This window comes from Solea senegalensis, linkage group LG1 (assembly GCF_019176455.1).
Source record: "Solea senegalensis isolate Sse05_10M linkage group LG1, IFAPA_SoseM_1, whole genome shotgun sequence".
NCBI lineage: Eukaryota > Metazoa > Chordata > Actinopteri > Pleuronectiformes > Soleidae > Solea > Solea senegalensis.
In genome coordinates this window covers 25,554,166-25,581,493 of record NC_058021.1, presented here as the reverse complement: position 1 = coordinate 25,581,493, position 27,328 = coordinate 25,554,166, and the positions used below count along the sequence as shown (strand labels likewise).

The 27,328-nt window shown below is 41.4% G+C and overlaps 1 protein-coding gene across 1 annotated transcript in view; it reads left to right on the top strand.

The window, feature by feature from the left end:
- Positions 1-27,328, top strand: part of pola1 (polymerase (DNA directed), alpha 1) — a 48,496-nt gene that overhangs the window by 3,704 nt on the left and 17,464 nt on the right. The window contains exons 10-34 of the mRNA XM_044040601.1: positions 18-190; positions 274-386; positions 478-591; positions 680-754; positions 861-999; positions 1,274-1,428; positions 1,521-1,605; positions 1,889-1,950; positions 2,083-2,172; positions 2,333-2,449; positions 2,656-2,831; positions 2,912-3,041; positions 3,239-3,352; positions 3,460-3,550; positions 3,643-3,767; positions 3,845-3,994; positions 4,765-4,887; positions 16,421-16,453; positions 16,976-17,068; positions 17,213-17,418; positions 17,527-17,659; positions 18,688-18,819; positions 18,966-19,140; positions 19,553-19,734; positions 23,668-23,799. Coding sequence (XP_043896536.1) covers positions 18-190; positions 274-386; positions 478-591; positions 680-754; positions 861-999; positions 1,274-1,428; positions 1,521-1,605; positions 1,889-1,950; positions 2,083-2,172; positions 2,333-2,449; positions 2,656-2,831; positions 2,912-3,041; positions 3,239-3,352; positions 3,460-3,550; positions 3,643-3,767; positions 3,845-3,994; positions 4,765-4,887; positions 16,421-16,453; positions 16,976-17,068; positions 17,213-17,418; positions 17,527-17,659; positions 18,688-18,819; positions 18,966-19,140; positions 19,553-19,734; positions 23,668-23,799 — 3,118 coding nt within the window. The remainder of the gene's footprint in view (positions 1-17; positions 191-273; positions 387-477; positions 592-679; positions 755-860; positions 1,000-1,273; positions 1,429-1,520; positions 1,606-1,888; positions 1,951-2,082; positions 2,173-2,332; positions 2,450-2,655; positions 2,832-2,911; positions 3,042-3,238; positions 3,353-3,459; positions 3,551-3,642; positions 3,768-3,844; positions 3,995-4,764; positions 4,888-16,420; positions 16,454-16,975; positions 17,069-17,212; positions 17,419-17,526; positions 17,660-18,687; positions 18,820-18,965; positions 19,141-19,552; positions 19,735-23,667; positions 23,800-27,328) is intronic.

Below are 27,328 nucleotides of genomic sequence, written 5' to 3'. Positions count from 1 at the left end.
TTGTGTCTTTGTTCCAGGTCTAGCAGGATTGGAGGCTCGTGGGGACAGGAGGAGGAGAGTGCTGTCAGCGAGGCTCCAGCAGAGGTACAGGTGGACTCTAGCAAACTGCCCCTAGTGGAGGGGCCAGAGGGGGACCAGGTGTTCCGCTTCTATTGGTTGGATGCCTTTGAAGACCCCTACAGTCAACCAGGTAAGTCAAACATTTTGAATGTGGAGGACGTTGTCCCTTGTACTCTGTTGTAGATCTGATGTTTTGATTTGACGTCTGTCTAGGTGTAGTGTACCTGTTTGGAAAAGTGTGGATCGAATCTGCAAAGTCTCACGTCAGCTGCTGTGTTTCCATCAAGAACATAGAGCGCACCATGTACTTCCTGCCTCGTGAATATGTACGCTTTATTTTCTGTCACACTGGTTTTTGGGTTGAGATACATCGGCCGATTATACTGATCAGCAATGTTGTCGATTTTTAAATCACAGAAAGCGAACCCTAAGACTGGGGAGGTGTCGGACACTCCCGTGAAGATGATGGATGTTTACCAGGAGTTCAATGAGCTCTCGGAGAAGTTCAAGATCATGAAGTTTAAGTCCAAGGTCAGTGTCAACTCTATTTTAGCCAAATGTTTTTTAAAAGTCTTTTAAGCAACATGTGTGAGTTTCTATGTTTCTCTTTTATTTGCAGATGGTGGAGAAGAACTACTGTTTTGAAATTCCAGATGTGTCCAGTCAGAGCCAGTACCTGGAAGTCCGATATTCCGTGAGTAGACCTGCGTAACCACCACCACTGCTGCTCTGTTGTCCTACCCCAATGTTCTTCCATCATGAAAACACATTTATCTAATGCAAATAAACACTCATTGTAGGCTGAGTTTCCCACGCTGCCCTCCGACCTTAAGGGGGCGACGTTCTCCCACATTTTTGGCGCCAACACCTCCAGTTTGGAACACTTTCTCCTCAGTAGGAAAATCAAAGGGCCTTGCTGGCTTGACATCAAAACACCACGTAAGTTATTGTTTTTTTTTTTTTTCTGATGACCTGTTTCATATATTTAACATGTAGTTTATACATGATTTTTGTTGATTTTGTAGATTGGAGAGGGGCCATTAGTTTAATAAGTGGAAGTGAAACAGTTTTCTGTATCAGTTAAACAGTTGTTGTCTCTGCTCTCTTATTATATGAGTTGTAGAGTAATTGATATGAAATATATTTTCTGTATGTTGCTTTCTGCCCTGAACAATTGCTAACATCTCCACGCCTTTTTTTTTTTCCCTGTTAGAGTTGATCAGCCAGCCGGTGAGCTGGTGTAAAGTGGAGGCTCTGGCCCTGAGGAGTGACCTGGTCTCTGTGGTTAAAGACCTGTCCCCTCCACCTGTCACCGTCATGTCCATCAGCCTCAAGACGATCCAGAACCCCAAGACGCACCACAACGAGGTCAGATCATGGTCCATTTGACCTTAACGTAGCACCTTTTGATTCATTGTGCTTTATAATGTAACCCTCATGACATAATTGTTCTCCTGCAGATTGTGTCACTAGCTGCACTTGTTCATTATCAGTTCCATATGGATAAAGCTCCACCTCAACCTCCCTACCAGACCCACTTCTGTGGTGAGTTGTATATACTGTATGTATATAAAATGTTAAGTATTATCCGTCACATTGGTAAAGAAATTGCTCTGTGGTGAATGAGGCTGGCTTAACATGCAACATAGATTTTTATGTCATTAAACGTGATCCTTTTATCTGTTGTTCTCTTACTAGCATTCAAATCCCATCTCTATCCTGTTGAATTTGAATTTCTCATGATGTAAACACTTTGAACACTGTGAAAGTTATTATATACACTTATGAATTGTAATAGTATGTTTTAAATAGTGTACTTTTTTTCCAGTGGTCAGTAAACCTGCAGACTGCATTTTCCCATATGACTTCAGAGATGCTGTTAGGAAGAAGGTGAGTTTGCTTTTTCCTATGAAGCTCAGCCTCTCTTCTCTAGATGTCTGCACATAAAGGAGAAAAGGCTTTGTCTTAATATTTTTGGTTTAGATATTTTTTATAACATATTTATTACGTCATTCTTTTTAGAATGGGAAGGTGGAGATTGCTGCTACTGAGCGGACTCTGCTCGGCTTTTTCTTGGCCAAGATGCACAAGATTGACCCGGATGTGCTTGTGGTAAGTAGAAGATGCAGCGATTGAGGACTTTTTGTGCACCTTCCTGAATATGACTGAATATAAAATCAAAGGATGCACAGGAAGCACATAAGCAGGTGCAGTGTTTCATCAGGTAAAACTCATGTGTGGTGATCCTTGTACCTTGAATCTCTTCCTGCAGGGTCACGACATCTTTGGTTTTGACCTGGAAGTGATTCTGCAGAGGATCAACGTCTGCAAGGTTCCACATTGGTCCAAGATGGGACGTCTCAGGAGGGCCAACATGCCAAAATTAGGGGTAAGAAAGCAGTGATTCTAAAACTCCTCCGTCCCACTGGCCATAAGATTGTCCAAGTGAATGCTCATGACTCTCTGATGCCACATTGCTCAATACAAAGCTTGCACTACCGACTACTGAAGAGTTATTTTTATTTTATTTTGATATCACTAAACATTTCACGTGTTGTTTGTGTGTATGTGCATGTTATGTGTATATTCTTTCAGGGTCGTGGTTCCTTTGCAGAGAAGAGTGCAACCTGTGGCCGTCTGGTGTGTGACGTGGAAATCTCAGCCAAGGAGCTCATTCGCTGTAAAAGTTACCATCTGACCGAGTTGACTGCACAGGTGCTGAAGACGGAGAGAGTCACAGTTTCTCAGGAGGACATCAAAAATCTCTACAAGTGAGTCATCAAATCATGGATCACACAACTGGTATCTAGTAGTAATTCAGTTGGCTGAGTTAATGCCTTGTCTTCGTCAGTGACTCCCCTCACCTGCTCTACCTGTTGGAGTTGACGTGGACGGATGCCAAGCTGGTCCTCCAGATGATGTGTGAGCTCAACGTGTTGCCACTGGCCCTGCAGATTACCAACATCGCGGGGAACGTCATGGTAAACATGCACCCTACTCTAAAACTCTACTCTTAAAAAACCCCAAAATAAATCTACCTGAAGTAATTAAGTCATGAGCTCTTGAAAATGTATTAACCACAAACACAGGGTCATGCACTGCCAGATTAATAAAATGTCATGTGACCTCTGGTTTAGAATATGTCCTCAATCACCTGATTCCTGGTCCTTCTCTGCAGTCTCGTACTCTGATGGGCGGTCGATCTGAGAGGAATGAGTTCCTGTTGCTTCACGCCTTCCATGACAAAAACTACATCGTCCCAGACAAACTGTCCTTCAAAAAGGCTCAGCTGGTAAAAATGCACACACACACACACAAACGCTGATTCCTCTTTTTTTTATTTAACTTTTGTAACCAGTGTCTTCTGCTTTTATTTGTGTCTTTGTTTCTATGTCTCAGGCTGATGGTGAGGAAGACGTTGATGCAGGGAAAGGCAAAAGAAAGAAGAAGGCTGCCTATGCTGGAGGTCTAGTGTTGGATCCTAAAGTTGGTAAGGATGTGTTTGAAGTCTCTCTTCTTCTTTTTTTTATAGACATGCATTGTTTCCTTCCCGTTCTAACCGCCATTCATCTCTTCTTTAAGGTTTCTATGACAAGTTTGTGCTGCTGCTCGACTTCAACAGCCTGTATCCGTCAATCATCCAGGAGTTCAACATCTGCTTCACCACTGTGCAGAGGGAGGCTTACAACCAGAAGAAGAAACATGAGGTCTGTCGGCTGCTTGTTCACACGTTTACTTTAAAGTTCCCACTTTTTGAATAAAATTCTTGTTGCGTTTGTTATAGGACGATGACTCGGAGGACATTCCCGAGGTTCCAGATTCCGACCTGGAAATGGGGATCCTGCCCAAGGAAATCAGGAAGCTGGTTGAGCGGCGTAGACAAGTCAAACAGCTGATGAAACAGCAAGACATCAACCCAGACCTTTACCTGCAGGTACATGTGCTAATATTCAGACAGCTCTACACTAACATGTCTATTAATGTCTAGTTGCCTATTAATGTAGGCAACTATGAGCAAGGAGGTGTGGAGTTAGTTTTTTTTTGTACTAGTTAACGGATTATGACGGAGTCTCTTGTAGAGTTGAGAAATGCATGTATACATTCTTCTCACAGATAATATTTAAAAGATCATTTCATCTACAATCAGTCAAACTTCATTTACATAGCACTTTTCATACAAGGTAATGCAACTCAAAGTGCTTTACAGGATCAAAAACAAAATCAAAGAAAGCAACCAAACAACCATTTCAGCCGACAAATGGCTGGTGTTATGTAAAAACAGCAATGGAGAAGTGAAGAAGTGGGGAAAAGAAGAAGAAGTAAGAAGGGAAAGAAGGAAGTGAGGAAAAGTAGAGAGTGGAGGAGAGTGAGGAAACGCTATCGTGGAATTCACAAACAGCTGCGAGGGAGAACCCCTGGAGACTAAAATACTAATGTGTGATCTAAACAGGAGGTAAATTAAACGCATAAGTAGTAACAGATGAAATTGAATTCAGTTGATAAGTGAATCACAATTTAAAATGAGTAAATAATACATGAGGTAAGTGTACAAGTGAATATTAAATGAAAAGTACAAGCCAGGTTAAGAATGTTTTACGTTACATCTTTCCCCATAAAACCATGATCCCATAGCAACGATGACTTTGACGTGTGCTAATGCTTGCATGTGTTTGACTTGATATCGTTGTTGTGGCTCCTTTTTAGTATGATATCCGTCAGAAGGCTCTGAAGCTGACCGCTAACAGCATGTACGGCTGCCTGGGATTCAGCTTCAGCCGCTTCTATGCAAAGCCACTCGCAGCCCTGGTCACACACAAGGGTAGAGAGGTGAGTCTCTCACACACACACAGTAATGACTCTGTGGCTGTTAAGTTCTCCCTGACCAACTTAATATTGAGGATGTCTGACCGTTTTTTTGTGATTTTCAAAGTTAACAGAAAAAAAAGCAACATCAGTAAATGTAGTTCCATTTTCATCCACAAGATGGCACTGCTGCACCAAATTTCACACAAACACCACTCCTTACTCTTTTACTTTTTGTTTCCACACAATCCCCCCTCTTCATTTTTTGTTTTTCTCTCATCTCACATTTGTCATCTGTTCCCTTTACATAGTTATTTATTTTTCTCTCACACACACACACACACACACACACACACACACTCTGCTCTTCCCGTGTGTATAAATGTGATTATTCCTTCAAGTTCATTTTGTCAGAATAAGAAACCTGCTGTTATCCTGCTGATATCAATAGTCCCGCATGAGCATTTTCCACTAACAAAATGCCACACACACACACACACACACACACACACACACACAAAAAGTCACACACTGAAATTCTGCTTGTGTAATGACTTAAGTCAACACACACAAATGGAACAACGCGAGCATGCATGCTTCATAGCATGTGTGCGGCATGACAGTGGCTAAATGTGGTACTGTAACTGAACACTGCGTGCACACACACACACACACACACACACACACACACACACACACACACACACACACACACACACACCCCTACGTCAGTGGTAGTACTCATGTTCTTTTAATGAGCTCTAACAGTACACATCCTCAGCAGATGCATCAAGCTTTGCCTCAGGGGACTCCTTCATTAAGATCCCCTTACACACTCATTGTGTTCCCTAATAGAGGGCAGGGCAGTAACGCTGCGTGTGTGTTTGTTGTTGTGTCAGTCACTTCATGCCTCCAGTCATGTTTGTTATTGGGTTGACAGGGCTACATTGTAAAAGGTGTGTTAGCGATGTGCTGCCGGTACAGGTGGGAGTTTCTCTCCCACCAGAGTCGCTGCTTGTATCACTGTCAGCTGCCAGAGGTGGATGGGTTAATTACATTTTACCTCCAACAAGAAGCATCTTCAGCTTCTCCCTGACAAGGTGTAGGCTTCACTTTCACGGCGTCAAACGGTGACTGGTTTTTTGTTGTTTTGCACCTTTTCGATGCAGTTTTGTTTAACCAGAGAATTTGGATTCCCTATTTCTAAGTAGAGCAAAATAAAGTTATTGTTTTTTCTTCTCATCAGTATATAAAAAAAGGCAAACAATCTGCTTTTCTGAACAATAACTTGCTGAAATCAACTTCAACCAAAGTGACAAAAAAATTTAAACAGATCTTTGCTTCGTTATTAGTGTTTTGTAGCTAAGTGGCACAAGTTTGAGCTCAAAATTCCGGTATTGATCCCAATGAAGGGCTGAACGGTTTGGGGAAAATACTGTGATTTTTCAGAAAGATAATGTGATTGCTGTTTTAGTTCAATATTCACTGGGAAACAGTTTTTCGCAAAATAAAAGTAAAAATAAAATTTCATATAATTTCAATAAGAATAGGAGAGATACTTTTTTGTAAACAGTCCCTTGACATTGAAATAAGTGGATTATAACTATTGCTGTTGAAGTTTAAACTCTGGTCAGATGTGCTCTGACTCAATCTGTGAATGTTGATAAGTGGTGATCGTCGGCAGGTTCTGGGCATCTTTTATCCTCCATAACCGCCTTTGCACTTAGCTGATTTTGTTGTTTTGAATTGCAATTTTGAGTCGAAAACGATTTATTGTGTGGCTCTACCTCACTGTACCTTTTTATAGCGTGAACTGACATCACTGGTTACACTGAAACACGTTTTTAGACCACACAATTTCAACGAATAACACAAACCTTCACTTTCAATTCATAAAGAAAAAGCTGCATTTGTAAAACAAGTTATTGTAAAGCTCTGAATGTCAGAGGCATCACTGAACACATCCAGTTGTGTTTCATTAGGACTTGACTGCCTTAGTACTTGTGAGAGAAGTGACAGAGACGTGCGACATAAGGTCATCGGTCAGATCTGAAGCCAACGGTCAGCTGACGTCACGGCACAGACCTTAGCTCGCTGAAGAGGCAGGAGAAGATCCCATTTTACACAATGTTAGGGTTTTGTTTACTCGTCTATGATCATGGATCATCTATTTTTACTGCCGGTCGTGTGTTTGCAGAGATCACAGCCGAGGAGTTCGTCTGTTAATGTGATATGTTGTCATGGAAAATTTAGCTCGCTCAAAAATCCATGCTTGTCTCTGTTTTAATGAAAAGAATCAAACCCTTAAATCAAAATTGAATCTGTAAACTAGTCGTTTGTGTTTGGGTCAGTGTCGAGCCACCTCGTGCTGACCATGCATACACTGGTCAGCCTGAGCAGACCAGTGAATGGTGTGGTTCCGCAAATGTGAGCACTTTTTATTGAATTTGTATCGGGGCCCTAAAGTTAAATTGACCGTAAGCCAAGTAGTTCTTGGTAGTTTCCGACTGCGGCGAGCCAGAGAGGCCAGCTGGCATTTATAGCGGGGCTTCTAGTGTATTTGTGGGTATTGCCATTTGCACCCCCGCCCCCATTTTAATCGTCACATTTGCACTCGGCTTTCATATCGTGATTTAGGAGGCTTTTTATTTTTGTAATCTTGACACGTGCCCTTGCCGCTACTGGGTCCACAGCGTAAATCCACCGCCCCTCCCCTCGGCGTGGTCCCTTCGTCTATTTGGACAAGTGTTGGGGTGAAAAAGTGTGTGTTCTGGGTATTTATTGATTGGCTTAGCTGTCACCTTTCTCTCACTCTGGTTTTAATTTGAGGTTTGGCCCCCTGTGGCAGGATGGGTCAGGCTCCGGGCCATAGTGGTTTCTCAGCACTCAGAAGGGTTTAGACGAGGAGGCTTAGAGGGGGGTTGACGGACCCTTGGCTGTGGCTCTTCTGATCAGATTTGCTGAATTAAGAGGGGAAAACCCCCACTAACCCCCCTTTCCCTTAACTTGTACGTGTGTTTCTGGAGTATGTCTTCTATCAGTGTGTATGCTAATGCCCATCTATGAATGCGCACAAGTGCCACTGGCCGAACTCTGCCCTTTGTCGGTGCACCATTTGTTGTGGCCCGCCTCTGTCCTGGTATGTGTGGGTATTAAAGGGGGGGATGATGGGTATTAAGAGGAAGGTGAAGGTTTAGGATTACACAGGCGAGGGTCCACCACAGATTGATGTCCCCCTCAACCCCTCAGGGTTATTTTGGGTCCTTTTGTATGTTCGCCAGAGAGCGGTCGGGTACAGAGAAATAGATATATGTAACCGACAAATTGACCGTGGTTATAACCGGCTGATAAATGCATTTTTCACACCAGCGAGACTTATTTTTAGCCGCTAAAGACTAACTGACTGGTGAATCCCTGACTCCATCTTGACAACTTCACCTATAACATAAAAGAAAAGGATTTTCTGTGAAAATGGTGCCGCACCATTATGTGTCACTGAAAACAAAATCTGCATGTGTACTTGTGTTTGTTGCCTCTTTAAGGACCTTTTCTGACATGAACCAGGACCAGTAATCCTCACTGAGACCAACACCTGGTAGAGCCTCATTCCTGAGGAATTGGTCGAGATGGCTAAGATTTAAGTTGTGGTCAGTTTAAGATTGGGGATGACGCTTTGATTAGACAATCCTGATGAATGTATGTCCATAATAGGATAGCTGTCTGTGTGTGTGTGTGTTAGTTTGTTGGTGTTTATATGCTCTAAATAAGCGATGTTAACAACAGGCTCGTGGAAGCCGCTGATTGTTGCGGAACGCAGATTGGTTTCACCTTCGACCCTTTTGCCAGCTAATCTGATGACCATTAGCAGGTGTGTGTGTGTGTGTGTGTGTGTGTGTGTGTGTGTGTGTGTGTGTGTGTGTGTGTGTGTGTGTGTGTGTGTGTGTGTGTGTGTGTGTGTGTGTGTGTGTGTGTCTGTCTCAGGTTTGACGATGACTCCTGAAAGCCATTCTGCTGTAATTGAGTCTCTGTCCTTGTGTTTAAAAACAGCCCGACAGGAGCTCGTAGTTGACATTATTGGGTGGCATGTGGAGTGAAGAATAGAAGTGGTCTTGGGTGACAGAGCCGAGGGTGTGGAGAGGTCAAGGTTCACTTTAGGTTAAACCTTTATTTGTACGCGTGTAATGAAGTCTGAGTAAATATTGTTGCCTGCGATGTTGGTGGCTGAATGATTTGAGGAAAACATCGAATGTGATTTGTGGTGTAATTCATGTCGGTATTCTCTGTGTTGTGGGTTTGAAATGCTGTAATAATGGTGACACGGTCGAATAAGGGGCAACCTTGCCGACAAATTTGTTGCGGATTAATTTAACTGTTAGTTGTTGGTTTTGATTGCAGTGCTTCTTGGCTTTAGTGTTTAAGCAATCATACTGTTGCCATAAATCCACTAGTTTATCCTCTTTCTCTTCTGACCACTGGACTTCACACTCATCCTCGTCGCACTCTTGGCAGCCAGGTCAACTCACTCTCAATGGTTACTGTGGGGCTCTGCTGTGCAGTCGTGAATTTCAAACACGTTTTAATACTTAAGATTTGAAATCGGGAAGACTGTGGTGCATCAGATGTGTCCGTTAACCCCTCATACTACAAGATGATATGGCCAGATGATCTGTTTAAATCAGTCTAAACCCAGAAGGCACCTACGATTGTTGGAAGGACCAGACCAATTATCCTCGAGTGTGGGGCAGGCATTAGAAGATGGAACATCAAAAATAGAAGAAATAAACGGCAGCCTTTTTCGATTTGCTAATCACATTTTTATAATTGTCATTTCAGTATAAACAATAATTATTCAGCCCTAAATGCAGTCCCTCGTTTCTTTTTTCTTCTGTCCCGGTGAAGTACACCATATCTGACACGGCGTTGGTGTGTGGAGAAACATTGTGGCCCCCCGTTTCTTTCATGCAGTGTCTCAAATCACTGCTGCTATCTCAGAATCACCGGGGTTGTTTTTACATTTTCCCAAATTAGATGTAAGAATACATAAGCCTGCTTACACTGCTGTGTGTGTGTGTGTGTGTATTCTCGTGTCTGGGGAAATGAGGGCTGCATGTTTCCATGGTCCTGTAGTCCTCTTTAAGAGCCGGCTTTACTCATGATACGAGTGGACTTAACAAATAGTCACATGGGAGCGGCGCTGCTATTTTGGCTACATTAGCTTGTCTGTGAGGGCTGACAGTGGCCAGGACAAGGTTTCAGAATTTAAACTGCAACTTCGGTAACACCTACTAATGAGGCCATGTGAGACCGGGCTGTGACGGGGATTATAATTGATAATGGATTGATCTGACATCTGCTGTCTTTAGTCTGGGACACTGATAGGGTTGAAAACAAGAGGATAATTAGTAAATGGTTTTGGCCGACTTGGCTGGAAGGTGGTACATATGTTCCCGTTCAAATTGAATATTTTAATTTAACTTGATTTATGATTTCATAGGCTTGATCTGTTGCATTGATTATAAAGGCATTAGGACAATTAAATGGCATGTAGCTTGAAATTCTACTTTTTGAATATTGCATTTGGATTGGTGATGTAATCATCATTTAATCAGATAAACGGTATAATATGATTATTCCAGCATGTATTGTGTGTGGTTATAGTTTACTTTCCTGATTCTAATCCAGGATTTAAACCTTTGTGCTGTAGACAGAAGCTATAATTTCACAGTACATTTTATGCTCCAGTTTTAAAATTACCCTTTTTTTTTAATTTTCTTTTTGTATGGCACTCCATATTTCTGTGTCATGCTTTGGCGTGTGATAGAAGTCATTATGAAAACATGCCACGATGGTGCTTTATAAATTGTTTTACTAGAAAACATAGGTTCATGGTGAAGTAATAATACTTATTTCATTTAGCTATGTCCTATCTCTTGTATGTATTTTGATAAAATATGTCTAAACTAACTCAATATTTGAATGGAATCATGTCTGTTGAATCATCATCACTGAATCAACTCTTTTATTTTATAATCACACTCAAGACTGATGTACAGTAGGTGGGTATGAATTACATTTGAATCTAATAATTTAATTTTAAAATTTAAAATCACTCACTGTCTAGATCTTGTTTGTACCCAAATGTTGAAATGCACTTAGTGTAAGTTATTTTGGATAAAATCACATGTAATGTAATGTAAAAAATCCTTTCCCGCTGCTGAAATATCAGGTTTTCAATTGTACAACAGTTGAGTTGAGTCCATTTTTGATGAGTGCTGGTGTTTGGGATCTCAGCCGGCCGTATTAAATCTGACAGAGCTTTAAAACAGATTGACCCTCACGGCAGCAGCAGGCATGATAACACAGCTTTGGCATGTGCCAGGACAGGTGTGTGTGTGTGTCTTTGTCTTTCACCCTCTTGCATTTTTGCATAAAAGTGGCATAGTTTTAGCACAAGAAGTATTTCCTTTCTCTGTGAGCGCGTTACTGAGCTCCGCTAAACATAAATGGTTTTAATCTTGTGCGATTGTTTGTGTGTAACGTTGTTCTCTCATTGGAGCATGCACACTTGTGTTTCCTGTGCTTCTGCAGCCCCAGCAGTGGCGTGTTCCTCCACAGGTGCTATTTCAGGCGACCGACTGTCATCCCAAAATGCTTTTCAGCTGAGTGTTTTTCAAAACAATCGTCACTTGTGCCCCAGGCTTTTTTTACAAGGGTCCTCTGCTACATTGAGCTTTAACATGCCGTCTGTATGTGTGTGTGTGCGGGCAACATTGGAGATTGAGGGTGGACATGATGTCCTTTAGTCCACCTATCTGTCTTTATTCTGTCCATATCATCTTTATTTCTTCCTTGACATGTTTTAACAATGTGACGCTGCGCCAAAGGGCTTGGTTAAGAGCAATATTCAGACTTAATATGTGTGTTGAAAAGCAGATTGAAATCAAAGAATATATGAAAGTGGCATCACGAGGAAACGCATAAATGCGCGATTAGGCAAACAAATAGCCGAACAGCAGCTGGCGGAAGGCGGATATCACAACAAGGCTGCACCACTCATCAATTAGCATGACAGGGTGCAATAAATCAAAACTAATGGATGCACAGGTGCACAAGCAAAGACACGAGACGCTGTTAAATGCACAGTATTTGCAAAGTGGGAAAAGCCCAGTGCAGATTGCCGAAAGGTGAATAAAATAAATGAAAGTCCAGGTCAATTTCCTTCACTTGAACTTGTTGAAATGACAAAGGTCTCTGTCGGTTTATTCATGCCCGTGGACGAGAATAGATTTGTTATTCAGTAATGACCTGTGGGCCTGTCACATCGTGGCAGCTCTGACTGCCACAGAGTCCTGTAGCACCACTTACAGAAACCACAGCTTTTCATAACGTTAGCAGGAACAAGGTTCCCAGAAGTTTTGTGAAGTTTTGTTGAATTGTTATGTACACAGTCGAGGACAATAGGTCCAATTTCTCTGCAGGTTTTTTCTTGCAATTACATGAAATGAAGAACTTAATGGATCAATTTGCTTGTGTTACATTAGTATGGTAATATGTGGCAGGGAATTGACATACCTGCTCTCCCCTTGAGTTGCAGCAGTTAAAAGAGGCATTTGTCTGTTCAGTCAGCTCCGTCTGTACATGTGTATGACAAGTTGTGTCTTTTTCCATTTGACCTCTGACCCCGGAGACATTTGAACTGAAACGTGAGCACTCATAAACACTCACTTATCAGTTTATTAGCCACACCTCGCTAAATCTGATGCAGTTTCGTATGTCGGCAGTGCAGCCTGCCCTTATCAATGCAAGTTTAAATATAGTTCCACCAGTTACTGCACTGCTACATACCTATACCTATACATGCCAACATGGTGTGGTTGTGTGGCACATACAGGATGAATGATGAGGAGTAGAACTGCAAATTGAAATTGCAAATGTAAAAAATAAAATAATCCAGTTGTTTCTGCCTACAATGCTTCTGTGCTGATCCTTCACTCTGTGGGAGGATTTGTCAGTGAGCTGCTCAATTACTGTCCAGTGTAATTACACAGTATTAACAGCAAGGTGTTGAAGTGAAAAGCAGGAACATGAGACAATTAAGTGATGTATTACCGTGTGAGGACAATGAGGGAAGAGGTGAATGGAAGATATCTGAACAGATTGGAGATATTTACCGAGTAGACGGTAGCGCAAATGATAGGTAGAGAAACTGAAATGGTCTTATTTGTATCAGTGCGTTTTAAATTGCACTCTTAGACAAGAAGATTCATTCATAAGATCTGAAGCAAAGTAGGGATGTGAGATATTGGACTTGTCGCCGGTATCTGCTTTCCCTGGGCTCAACTGCAGATGTAATTTACTCTCTTTTAGGGTGAGATTAACATAATATTTTGCATACTCATGTGGCAGCAGAAGTAGATATACGTTTTTCTTCATTGTGCAAAAATAAATTATCATTATAAAATAGTAGTTTCAGATGGTGTCAGCTTAGACATTAAGGAGGGAGCAGCCGGTTCAACCTCCTGTTTTAGTCATCAGTCTCTGTTTGCTGATATCTGATCATACATCTTACATTTGATGTCAGCTGATACCGATATGGTGCCGTTAATATCCGTTAAGCAATGTTTTGTTCGGGGCAACTTTTTAAAAGTTTATGTCACGATTATCCTGACCAAAAGAGTTGCGATTAATCATGAGGAAAGATACAGCTCCCCATCGGCACATTAACAAATAGATCGCAAGCACTTTGTGAAATATTGATATTTTTCTTCATTCACAATTAACAAATTTCATTGTAAGTTGTTTTAGTCCCGATAAGTGATAATATCGTATATTGTGATTACTGTCGAACCATATGTCATAGAAGTTGATAATTATCAAGTTATCTTAAACTCTGAATGAAATTTGGTTTGTCAGTTGCTCTGTTAAATGTCAGCCACTATGTTTGTCACAATTTCCCAGAAATCAAAGTGACATTTGCAGATATGTTGTTTCACCTCACCACCTCACATGAGATTAGTCTTGTATTCAATAAGCTGCAAATGGAGAGTGGTTTATTTCTTATTTATTTATTTATTTATTAGTTTTTTGGCTGCAGTATTTCCACCGTCTACTGTAGTGACTCGTGTAGTCATCAGAGAGAAGAGACACACACACACACACACACACACACACACACACACACACACACACACACACACACACACACACACACGTTTTACCCCCTGGGAATATGTGTTTGCATTGGTTAATATAGTATGTGTGTGTTGGTATGTGTTTAAAGATGAGCGCACACACACACTCCGTCAGTTGCACACATTCCAGTGTCATGGTCAAATGACTTGTCTTTCACATGGTTCATTCCTTAATGCAGTGTGTCCTGCTGGAAGTGACAGCATATGGAAAACCTGTCTAAATGAGTCCACACATCAATTACATCAACGCCTCTCGCCTCACTCCGCTCTCGGGTCTTCAAACTCTCCAGTCTTTCCTTTTGTCTGCTCTCCGATTGTTCTCCTCGTCTGCTCATAATAATAATAAAAGTGTTACAGACGCCTGAGTGCTTGAATTTGATCATATTCAAACATCTCTGTGTGTTCAGACTGTAAACAACCGATGTTGGCAAGGGTGTGGATACAAATATCTGGACTGCGATACGGATTCCTGAACGATAATTTCCGACACAAATTTGATTGAGTCCATTTTAACTCCGCCTGCTGTAGAGCTATTGCAATATCTACTGAAATAAATGTGATTTATCTGTAGCCTTCACCAGCAGTGAGACTTTAGTAAAGACAGGTGTGAGTTAAGATGTAGAAGTATCTGGAACCGACAGCTCCGAGTGCTTCTGTTCACATCGGTCATTTGAAAAGCATCCTCGGTGACGTTGTGGTGTGATGTCACTTGATGTGGCTTTATATGCTATATGCAAATACACCTGCACGTACCCACCCATCGTTTGTTTACAAAGATAAAATGATGTTTTCGACTAGCCTGGCTTTGGCAAATGTGTCCCCCACTCACTGCTAACTAACTTTTTGCATACACTTTCAATAAAACAAATGAGGGGGACAAAAGGGAAGGAGTTTGAATAGTGTCTGATTGCTTTGTATGCGGCCTAAGTGTTGGACCTCTACGTTTTGCTAAAAGCAGCGTTGAACTGCTTTTACAGCTGCAAGGAAAAGGAAAGAGCGTCGACTTCAACATAAACTTGAAGGCTTTTATCGCCGTGAATAATACAATCTTTTGCCTTTACACAGCTTTAAAATTGTCTAGAAAACCATTATTATTAGAATGTGAGTCAGAAATTATGGCTGCTGAGTATGAGTTGATTTATCTACATTCGTTTCACACAATCTGATTATTATATTCAACCGGCTGAAGTCAGAGCTGTCACTTCTCTTTTTTCTTCCAGAAGTTTGAGTACTAAGTAAGTCCACAGATGCCACGTATGTTGTGGAAACCAAAACTCTTGCTACAGATGCTGCGGTGTTGTGATTGTCTGCTCAGTAATTATTTCAGATGACCTCTTTTCTCGGCTTTATTCCTTGAACTCAAGTGGCTTGAGTTTGATTTTCATAAATTTCAGATAAAAGTTGTAGCTCAATTGAAGCATAGCAGCACAGTGCATATGTGTATACAGTATGTCCCAAACATGTGTGTGTATGTGTGTGTGGCGAGACCTTGACCTTGACCGTGGTCCTTAATGGAGTTGGCTGTTCTTTGAATGAGTCAAACTCCCCCTGCCGCACACTGGTATGTAGCAGCCCATAAAGCATGCTTAAAAGTCCCACTCTGGTTTCAGGGAGTGGAACGCCCCCCCACACACAATTCCACTGGAGCCTGACCCCGCCCCCTCCTGACACTCTGAAATAGGCACGTCCTTGTCCCCCCCACACGGAGCAGAGTGTGAGTTGGGGTGTGTGTGTGTGTGTGTGTGTGTATAAATGCAGCTGTAGTTGATTGAAGAGCAGATTGCTGGTGACAGGTCACACGTGCGTCCCTCCCCAGATTAGCGGGCCCCCACCGAAACCTCCACTCCTCTGAGCCCCACCTGTTAAGATCCCTCTGTTGCTCAGATCTCACCGTCTTACACACACCGCGCACAAGCAGTGGACAACCTGCATTACCACAATTCTCTTATTTGTCTGTCACTCTGCTGTGGGTGATAAAGGCCATTATGAGTCATTAGTGTGTGTGTGTGTGTGTGTGTGTGTGTGTGTGTGTGTGTGTGTGTGTGTGTGTGTGTGTGTGTGTGTGTGTGTGTGTGTGTGTGTGTGTGTGTGTGTGTGTGTGTGGGTTGAAAGGACTTGTCACAGCACACTTTCGTAATTGCCCTCTTAGCCAATTATCCTCCATTTAAAAGCAAGTCACCTGCTTTGCTTCCATGTCCACGCACACACACATGCATGGACATACACACACGCACACACACACTGAACAAATAACATACAATATTTAATCATTGTTTGCTTGTTTACTGTGCCTGTGTATGTACTGCTTTGCTTTTTGTTGTTGATATCAGGAGCACGTTCATGCTGTTGTTTACTCTCCCCTCTAGATTCTGATGCACACAAAAGACTTGGTTCAGAAGGTGAGCTATCGCCACACCTTGCACTATTCTGCGTCCGAACACCTATATTCAATCAATGTAAAGTAAAGGCGGACACATTTATCCATAATGATGATAATAATAATAATAATAACAATAAAAAAGAATAATACATATGTAAACATGTTACTATTTTTTTCTGACATGTTAGTTTTCTTTTATTGGCTCAAACCTGCTTTTTGTCTGCATAAATTCAGTAACCTGTTGTTTGTTTTAATTTTAGGTGAATATATCGAACATATTGCCACTGTCATTTCTGCAACACCTAATACATTTAAATGTATGCATGTCAATTTAAATTATACGCATACATTTTAATCAAAAAGTTTGATGAAATTCTCTCAGTTAATTGGCGATTCTGTCAGTCGTTCAATTCTACTGAAACCCATCGGTCGGAATGATTTTCTGAAATTTTAGAGACTGATTACGTTTAAAAGAGCTTTATGATGTCAGGCAGTTTGATTTATGGTCCAAACCTCAGTTTGAAACTCTCCTGTGCTGTAGATGAATCTGGAAGTCATCTATGGAGATACTGACTCAATTATGATCAACACCAACAGCAGGTCTCTGGAGGAAGTCTTCAAACTTGGGAATAAGGTCTGTCCATGAGTTTCTTTTGCTGCAGCTGAAGGTTTTCATCTCATGAATACATAGCAACATACAACATGTATGTTTTCTCTCGCCTCTGTATTAAATGACGTGTTCCACCGTGCGTCCTGGTTACTTGTTTACTGCTCCCAGGTGAAGGCGGAAGTGAACAAGCTGTACAAACTACTGGAGATCGACATTGACGGTGTGTTTAAGTCACTTCTACTGCTGAAGAAAAAGAAATACGCCGCCTTGGTTGTGGAGAACCACGGTGAAGGACAGTACAGCGTCAAGCAGGAGCTCAAAGGCTTGGACATTGTCCGCAGGGATTGGTGTGACCTGGCCAAAGAATGTGGCAAGTGCGTCAGTTTAAAGGAATAACCCAAATATGCTTATGCATGATCACGTTATTATTGATTTTGTCCCTTAATAATTTTTGATCAACGACCCCTCGCCTTATCCCACAGCTATGTGATTGGTCAGATCTTGTCGGACCAGAGTCGGGATGTCATTGTGGAGAACATCCAGAAACATTTGATGGAAGTGGGAGAGAAGGTAGCAAATGGATCTATACCTCTCAACCAGTACGAGATAAACAAGGTGAGGACGTCGCATCTCAGAAAAATGTACAGGGTTGTATGCAGTCTATTTTTATCCATTTGAATTAGATAATGACACACAGTCTATATAATAGTGTTTGATTTTCAAAAACAAACTGACCACAGTAACATTCACAGGGCTTAATGTTTTCACAGTCAGAATTTTTTCCCTTGCTTTATATTTCTCCACCGTGACAGCAGAGCGAGGCCACTAAAACACCGCAGCGTGATATCTCGGCAAAGATGCAAAGATACAGAATACAGTCACTATTCACAAGAAATTAAACTGAACTCGGCTGACCCGTAGCCTGCCCTGAATGAACTCAAACCTTCAGCCTCCTCTGCTGGGACTTAAACTCGCTTATGCTCGCGTCTCCTGAAACCACACTCTGCCTGGACTCGACCAGCTCCAAAGTCGGGGAGACATTTCTTCGAGGGAAGTGATTTAAATCAGCGAGACTCTGTGAATACTGTGGGATTTCCCGACCCTGCAACTGCTCGTTTCATTGGGAGGAATTCTCGCAGCATCCGCTCTCTCTGTACCAGTGGCAAAGCTGCATCGTCATAGCTCCCGGGCCTCCAGTCCGTAGCTCTTCAGTGCACTGTCAGCGTCCGGATAGGTGCCGTATTGAGGTCAGAGATGATGCTCAAAAGCTCCGTGGGGGAACCTATTTTTTTATCTGATAGATGTACTTATCTCCATGATGATACAGGTGGTCTATAACTGGTTATTAACAGTGTTGTGTATGAATTAGATGAAGTTACGGTGGTAAAGCTGTCAAAATGACAGACAGCCCTCAGATTTTTCCGTCATGGTAGGAAAAAAAATCTGTCAATAACGGAGCGTTAACGTGACACCAATTATGCAATGAACATGGTATAAAACTGGTCACTCAGGTTTTTCATCCCCCCCAAAAAAGTGCTATTTCAATGTATATAATTTACCATAGAACTCTATCTGATGCATTTTCTTACTTCTGCCTATCATCCGATGTTGTCACACACTCACACTCACACGCACTCTTTCAGGCACTGACTAAGGATCCTCAGGACTATCCGGACAAGAAGAGCCTCCCTCACGTTCATGTGGCACTGTGGATCAACTCTCAGAGTGGCCGACGGGTCAAAGCTGGAGACACAGTCTCATACATTATCTGCAAGGTGTGTGATCATTAAAGAGACAGAAACATGTTCTCTGAGGATTTTTCTTATTTGTTTTTACATGTACAAATAGATACTGCTGAGTGTATTAGTATAAGGTATAATCGACAGCTGAAACCACTGTATGTCTGTTCTTTATTGCACAGGATGGCTCTACGCTGGCAGCCAGTCAAAGAGCCTACGCTTTGGAACAACTCCAGAAGCAGGAGGGACTCAGTCTGGACAATCAGTACTACCTGGCCCAGCAGATCCACCCCGTGGTGTCGCGCATCTGTGAGCCCATCGAGGGCATTGACGGTGTGGTCATAGCCACGTGGCTGGGTAAGTTAAGTAGATTAAGAGTGAGCGGCCCAATATGACTGAAGTGTCAGGTTATTCTTGGAAATAAATGAAATTTCATGCAAAGAAGATTTTATGAATCAACTTTGGCCATGACGCATATGTGTGTTGCTACTAATTTCTTTCTATGTGTTGGCAATAGAATTGTGATTCCTTTGTTTTATAGTCCAATGACAGCTGAGCCAGCCAAACATAGTAATGCTGTCATTTCAAAGCAGAGTCTATTAAAAGCACAACGTGGATGTTTCACGTCTTATCGTCATAAAATTGAGTGGTTTGGATCAGACGTCTCTTGTTTCCCTCATCAGACATTAACCTTTTGTTCAACATGACTTTAGATTCATGTTAAAGAAAGGTTAAAACACTGTTTAATGAAAGCTGTTGTCCATGTCAGGTCTGGACCCCAGCCAGTTCCGGGCTCAGCAGCAGTACCAGAGGGAGGAGGAGGCCGAAGACACGCTGGGAGCTTCGCTCCAACTGAGCGATGAAGAGCGTTTCAAAGACTGTGAGAGGTTCACGTTCACCTGCCCTCAGTGTGCCACTGACAACATCTACGACAGCGTCTTTGAAGGAGCTGTAAGTAAACCAGACAGTATGCAAGTCCCCCCCCCCACTCGTCCACTCTCATCCCATCTTCGGTGTCATTACATGATTTCTCGAAAGTATACGTTACATTGTCAAAGTTGTCTCCATTTACCTTCAGAAAGTTGTGAAACGTTGACTGCCACAGTCGGTGCTGTGGCAGTCAATGTGCACTTTAAACGACACAGGACGTAAAATATCAACATCTGTGTGTGAGGAAATGGCAGTTTGTTCAGTAAACACCGTCTAATCATTGTGTTTATACAGTACAAATGTTTTTTGGCCGTGAAATACTCCTGAACCAGTCAACTACAAGATATTGTTGTAGATTAATCATGGAAAAGTCTAAAACTTGAGCCAAAGCATGTCAAGGCACTAATAACGCTAATGTTAATACCATTTTTATTCTTACAGGAGACTTGACCGGTCATTCTAGACATTCGTTTTGTCTCCACCTTTAATAGACCAGATTAGTTTGATGTGCAACGCGCTTGGAAAGACTCAATAACAGAGTTTACGTTATTCCAAAGAGTCACACAGACATGCAGAGAGGAAAATCTCCAATAAAAAAAAGAAGATAGCAATTGATTGATCTGCCTAGACGGATTACGAGTATGATGGGTGAAGGAAAAGAGCTTTTCACTCAGACTTCCTGTGAAGGATTCATGCTTCAGTCATCCTCTATATTGTGTCTCTGTCTGTATTTTTAGACAGCTGCCTGGCTCCAATACCAACTCTGTTTTCATTGGCATTGTTTGGACTCCACAACTTGAAAAGCCTTTCCTTTAACCCCTGCTGCTCTGCCGACACACACACACACACACACACACTCACACACTCACGCACAGACACACACACACACATATACACACACACACACACACTGACCTCCTACCATTTGTCAGGCCAAGGTTGAGTGTATGTGTATTATCAGCTTCTAATGAGGAGCAGGGCATGCAGCTTTTTCATGTCTGGAAGACGCTAATAAAACTGACAACCCTCTGTCCTCTGCTGGCCCCGAGGGACTTGCTTGAAATTTTACAAAATTGAATAATACTCACACCCTCCATTAAAGGGTGATGTAAATTTATGCTTCAGCAGATACTCGCATATAAAAAAAAACATGTTTTAGTGCAAGTGAATTCAATTCTCGATCGTTCAAAAGTTGTACTTTAGAGATTGTTTTTCCAAGTGTTTTTCAGACTAAACTAATCACGATTAATCAGATTACTGGTATAATAAATAGACTTTCCACCATGCATGAGATGCTGGTATATACACACACGCGGAGAAACTGATAAGACGGTAAGTTAATTAGAGTGGAGAACATGGTCTAACAGCTTAGTGAGAGGGGAGGACAGACAGGCCTTGACTCCAGCACTGACACAGAGCCAGAGGAGGAAGGAGGAGGTGGAGGTGGTGATGGATGATGGAGGACAGACAGAGGAGGAAAGTTGTTTGAAGGGGTTGAAGATGAGGGGGATGAGAAGATTATGTGACGAGGGAAAAAGAAATATCTGGATGGAGCGTCAGGGTTATGTTCGGTTTTAATAGAGCGCTGGGTGTCCCCCATGAAAGCTGCACATTATCACAGAGACAGATGAAAACCGTCCAGTTAGACAGCTGACGTTGTAAAACCTTTTTTAAAAATTGTTTTACAGTTTTGCAGAAGAGTATTTAAAGATGACAGCTGGTTGGGGTTCATCTCGTAGATGGGCGAGGAAAGGACGCTTTCTTGCAGTGTCGCAGGACGGAAACCACTTTGGCTGTTTTCAAGATTTCCTTCAATTTATGAAAAATAACTTAATCTGACTTTATTTACGCCAAACTTTTCATTCAAACTTGTCGCGTTTCACAGGATGAAACAAAGCACAGAGATGCATTTAAAGGCTATATAAAGTGATCAGGAAATGCTGGAAAATACAAATACTTATGAATAAACAAAAAAAGCTAGTACAAAAAACCATAGATAAATGAATTATGGTCATACAGTTAATAAATTAAGTTGTTAAAGGATATACTGATGAGGTAAATGGAGTAAAATATAAGTATATGTGAACTAAGAAGAAACCTGGTCAGAAATTCCAAGCTAAAATGATGAAGTGAGATGAAGTTAAGGTAAAATAATAATAATTAAATGTTTTAAAGAATACGGTTAACGTAAAAGTTCCAATAGATAGATCAGGAAATAAATAAAGCTAATTTGAAAGCCAGGTTAAAGAGGTAGGTCTTCAAATATTGATGTTAAAATACTGATATTAACTTCACATGAAATAACTCAGACATGGTCCTTGTAACTTGTTTGGGAGGGAGAGCGCCCTTCTCCAAATCAAGTTTGGAATGAGACAAGATAATGCAGTGGAAGGGGAGGATAACGTGGAGAGAGAAAAGGAGGTTGCTCTTGCCAAGACTGGAGAGGAGAAGAAAAACATGAATAAGACGAAAGGAAGTGGAGGAAAAGCTTAATGTGTGAACTGGGCTTAAATGTGTGGGTTTTTCCCTTCCAATAAGGAATGATTTAAGGAAACAAAATGGAAAGTCTGGCTGAGCGCGGTGACACATGCATACTCCTGTGTCGTTGACTTTCCTGCAGAAACCCTTTTTTTGCTGCTATCAATGCGACAGGTAAATGGAGCACAGGTTGAAAGGTGCAAGTGTTTAAAGCCGTTACATTTCGTGTAATTGTTATGTACTGTGGCAACTTCTCTTTTTCTTCGTTGCATTAGCTATAAGTCCTGCTGTCAAGTGAACAATTCGGGAGTACCGGGGTCACGTTGACCTGTTTCCTTCTGGCTACGATGATGGTAAAATTTACTGGACCCGAGGTGGCTTTAAACTATACTCGTTCTGCTTGACACTTTCTTTGTGAAGGTTTAAAGTTTAATGGCCAGGGTTTCTGTGTTACATTCATGTCAGTATGAAAAATATCTTCAAACACTTAATGGCCTCTGCATTGGACACAGGGAGAAATGTATGTATGTATGTATACATACATATGTATGTATATATATATATATATATATATATATATATATATATATATATATATTTATGTATATATATATATATATGTGTATGTATGTATATATATATATATATGTGTGTATATATATATATATATATATATATATATATATATATATACACAGTGTGTATATATATATATATATACAGTATATATGTATATATATATACATATAAATCCCCAACCATTCCACTTTTACGTCCTTTGTAAAAACTAAATTTACGAAACTGCTGTCAGGTTGGATGACGGTGTCATTGGTGGACTTTCATGTCTGACCTGTTCAATCCATTTCTGGGCTTAAGCCAATCCAGTGTTATCTTGACTTGGTGCTTTGGGTCACTTGAACTTTTGACCCACTTTGGACAAAGGTTCAAACTGGAAACAAGTTTAGGTGAATACGCATACTTTTTCGTGTAGACCCCGAAGATGCTAATTTAGGAAAACGATGACGTCATATACTCCCCATTCATTGTCTTGTGTTTGGATTGTTTTGACACCTTTACCAACTACTGTCGAAAAGTAACTAAAGTCAGTCTGAAAAGACGCTGGATATCACTAGAACGTGTGTGTTACGCGTGGACGGAGATATTTCCTGAAACTATGCCATCTTTACGGCAAAGGTTTTGAAAACGGCAAAGAAAAGGCTTGTTTTGACGTGTCGTAGTGAGGACAAGGATGTGTCTCTGGTCAAGTTCCCCTTGTCCTTGCTGCTGGAAACACCCCAGAAGAATGCAGCTCTACCCTGTACATTGCTACTGCTTGGTTGTAAATCAAATTTTTTTTCTGAATGAGACAAATAGCTATTAGCTTGATGGCTGCAATTGTTGATATATTGACAGTTTTAATGCAATAATGTGTTTTTGTTTTCTCCGAGGTGACCCATACACTGTTCTCTCTTGCAGGGATCAAAGTTGGAGCCCGGCTTGTTGCGTTGTTGTCACGTCCCCTGTGGATGCAGCCCTATCGACTACGCCGTCAACATCAGCAACAAACTGCTGCTTGACATCCGTCGCCACATCAAAAAATACTACTCTGTGAGTATTTCTGTGTCTGTGTCAGTTTGCATTCACGGATGCATTTACAGCTTCACCACCTGCGGGGCGACAAATTGACTGCATTTAATTTTCATTCAGCGTTAAATGCTGGATCTTGTTAGACCAGAAGAGAGCAGCTGGCCAGCTTATGAGTCACTCTCTTCTCCTGCTTTTCCCCTCTTTTATATTTTATATCATTTATTCCAGTCCAACATTTTTATGAGATCGGTAACATACGCTAAGTATTAAAGGGATGCAAAAACTGCTGTATTTAAGCTTCATGCACCGTGAAACTTTAAGCGTGTCAGCACATAAATGAATAAATGCAATCCCGAGGCTTCAGAGAAACGGAGTTGTACATATGATGAAGCAGTTGAAACACAGCAGACTGACCTTCCACAAAGTGTTGCACTGTATTTAACACAATAGGGGATGCAACAGATGTGGTGACAGTGAGATGAGGGAAACCTCAGCAGGACACTGTACTGGCATTTTCAACCAAAGTGCACATTGTGCTTGTAAAATTAAAAAAACACACTGGACAGATTTGTAGCAGCATGATCCATGAAAATACTTAAATGGCCGTTTTACTTTAAATACCAATTTTAACATGTGCTCAGTCGGTTTTTGTTGACGCTGTAGATGAAATTGTTAAATCATGTGGGCAGACTGGCTTTGTGGAGAATATGCACAGACTGAAAATACAACAAATGGAACACATTTGACTTTAAAGATAAAGTAGATTTGTGTCAATAATGCAGCTTTAACTCTTGGCTGTAAAGATGACAAGAGACACAGGGTAAATATCATCGTCTATGAACTCTTCACCTTTTCAGATAAACGGATAAAGACACACAAAGTCTTAGTTTGCAGCCCAACCTATTGCATATTACATTTTGTCTCATTCAGGTGAGTTTATTGGCTGGAATTGAAATTAACTGGCCTGAAAGTGTATACAGTATCTGCAGTCGTACCATTAGAGGTCACTATTTCTTACACAGCAGACCTTTAAGACGAGGCATAAAGATGGTGGGAAAATAACTTCATATTTTTCCTGATTCCTGATGATTGTTTGCTTTTACGTCCTTACTTCCCTGTGTTACTTTGATTTTATGTTGATAACTGGGTGAACTTGTTATGTACAGTACAGTAGAAACAGAAAGTGATAGCGGTGCAAACAGAGGATGTGATATAAACGTGGAGAGGAGAAGTTGTCACTTTGTTTGAGGCCCTGACGAGCAGCTTGAGAGGGAATTACCCTGGATTCCTGTGTTGTGTGTCTCTCTCTCTCTCTCTCTCTCTCTCTCTCTCTCTCCTGGTAGCTTCTAACACCTTGGTCTTGTGAGTGGAATGCACTGTCTATAAAAGTGTGTGTGTGAGTCGGGGTTACTCTCCCACAGTGCTGAACAGAAATCAATTAGTGTGGTGAATGTGTGGGGAGCGAGTCCCCCTCAACCTCTTTGTCACGATGTGTGAAACAGCTGCTACCACTGAATACTTACACCTCACACAGCAACACATGCACACTGTCTCACACACACACACACACACACACACACACACACACACACACACACACACACACACACACACACACACACAGCAGTGGACACAGCAAAACACAGCGGGGCAATGAAGAGGGGTAATATTGTGTAATTAAGGATTCCTTTCAGGCGGGAGAGTTCAAACAGAGCTGTTTGTCTGGCCAGATAGAGTGAAAGCTCAGCACCTCTGTGTGTGTGTGTGTGTGTGTGTGTGTGTGTGTGTGTGTGTGTGTGTGTGTGTGTGTGTGTGTGTGTGTGTGTATGCATATATATACATGTGTGTTGCGTCTTAGCACTACAGAGACATTAATCATTAGTAATGCCCCCATCCCCACCATTATCAATAAACCAGCACCCTGAGAATGTGCAAACACTTGTTTCCCCTCTCTCTCATAAACATACACTGTTGTCATCCTTTCTCCCTTTCTGTCTTTGGCAAAATGAGAGATTTGCTTGTTTCCTGAAGCACCCAATTCCCTTTAAAAACCCTCCCATCTAACCACCGTTGCCATGGCATTTAACAAATTATTGCAATTACCCTCGTCATGTGGGTCGCCCCTGGAAACGGTCTGAGGGGCAAGAGAAGAAAGGGGGAGGGAGAGAGAAAGGGTGAATGAAGACCAGAGAAGGTGATAATCCTGTTTTGAACAAAAGGTCAAATTGTTGAATAGAGAAGCTTTGATTAAGCGGAGGAGGTACAAAGTGGAACCGTTTGAGCTTTATTCAGTGTGTGTGTGTGTGTGAGTGAGTTTGTGAGAGAAGTACACTGATTTTAGGTCCATTCACTTTAGAGATGGAAGTGTTGACTGCTGAGCTCTTTCTTGTCTGTGGCTGCAGATTCCTCTGGAACAAGAGTCATTTCAGAGAGTTTCTGCAATGGAGCTGACATTATTGATTAATTTGTTCATTGATTCGTTATTAATCTGCTGCATTTTTGACAACTGTTAAAGCCACTGACTGTTGCTTCTAAGATGTGAATATTTATGATTTATGAAGTTACGTTGATCACACAAAACAAGTTATTTCCAGTCAATTTCCAGACATTAAAGACCTAATAACTGACTGATTAGCTGGGGAGATGTCTGTGATGAATAATCCTTTTCAGAAAAGTTGATTTAAGTATCAAAAAAAAACAAAAAAAAAACTCTCCAAACTAAAGGTCACATCTTGACATCACAAATTATGTTGTAATAATTGAACATGAATGTTTGGCTCGAGAACTGACAAATTATTTATAGATGATCACATTTTTAAGCTGAGTTCAAGGGTCAAAAACAGCAGCACTTTAAGTCTATAGACTTCAAGCTTAAATGTTTTAGCTTTCCGTAAAAAAATAAGAGAATATCAGACGATCGCAGCTCTGTCAGACTGTGTATAATATGATCGACAGAGAGAATTCGGAAGAAACAAGTGTTGAGAAATAAACTGAAGATGAAGGAGAAGCGGGGAGAGAGCAGCTACATTTCGTGGTGGGCCTTGTCATAGCCTGGTCTTGCCTCTGTTTGGTTAAATTATGTGGAACTCATTTGACGTCTACATTCAAAGTGTCAGATATCCGCTGCTATAATTATGTAATTATGAGCCTTTATTCTCTCACGTGCGACTGTACACCCCCACTCTCGCTCCAGCAACATGCCTCAATGCCATTTTCTTTTGTGTTCTTTCTGTTCTTGTTGTTTTTAATCCTTTCTGTGCTGCTCACACATGGCTGCTGCACTTTATCTTATTTTTATTTATTTTTTTACGTGGGATTTGTGTCACAGTTGCAGAGCAGAAAGGCATTGTGGGTATTTTTAACTCCTTATCTCACACTTCCATGAAAATAAAGTTTATTGGAGATGGTGAAGCATTCTTATTTCCCAGGGTGCTCAGCTCTGTGCATAAGCTTGGCATAGGTGTTTGGACGAGTACTTGTGGGTAAAACTTTGAACTCTGGGACTTGGTAATTGATTTGGGACATATGTGTGTGTTTGTTTTTCATTTGG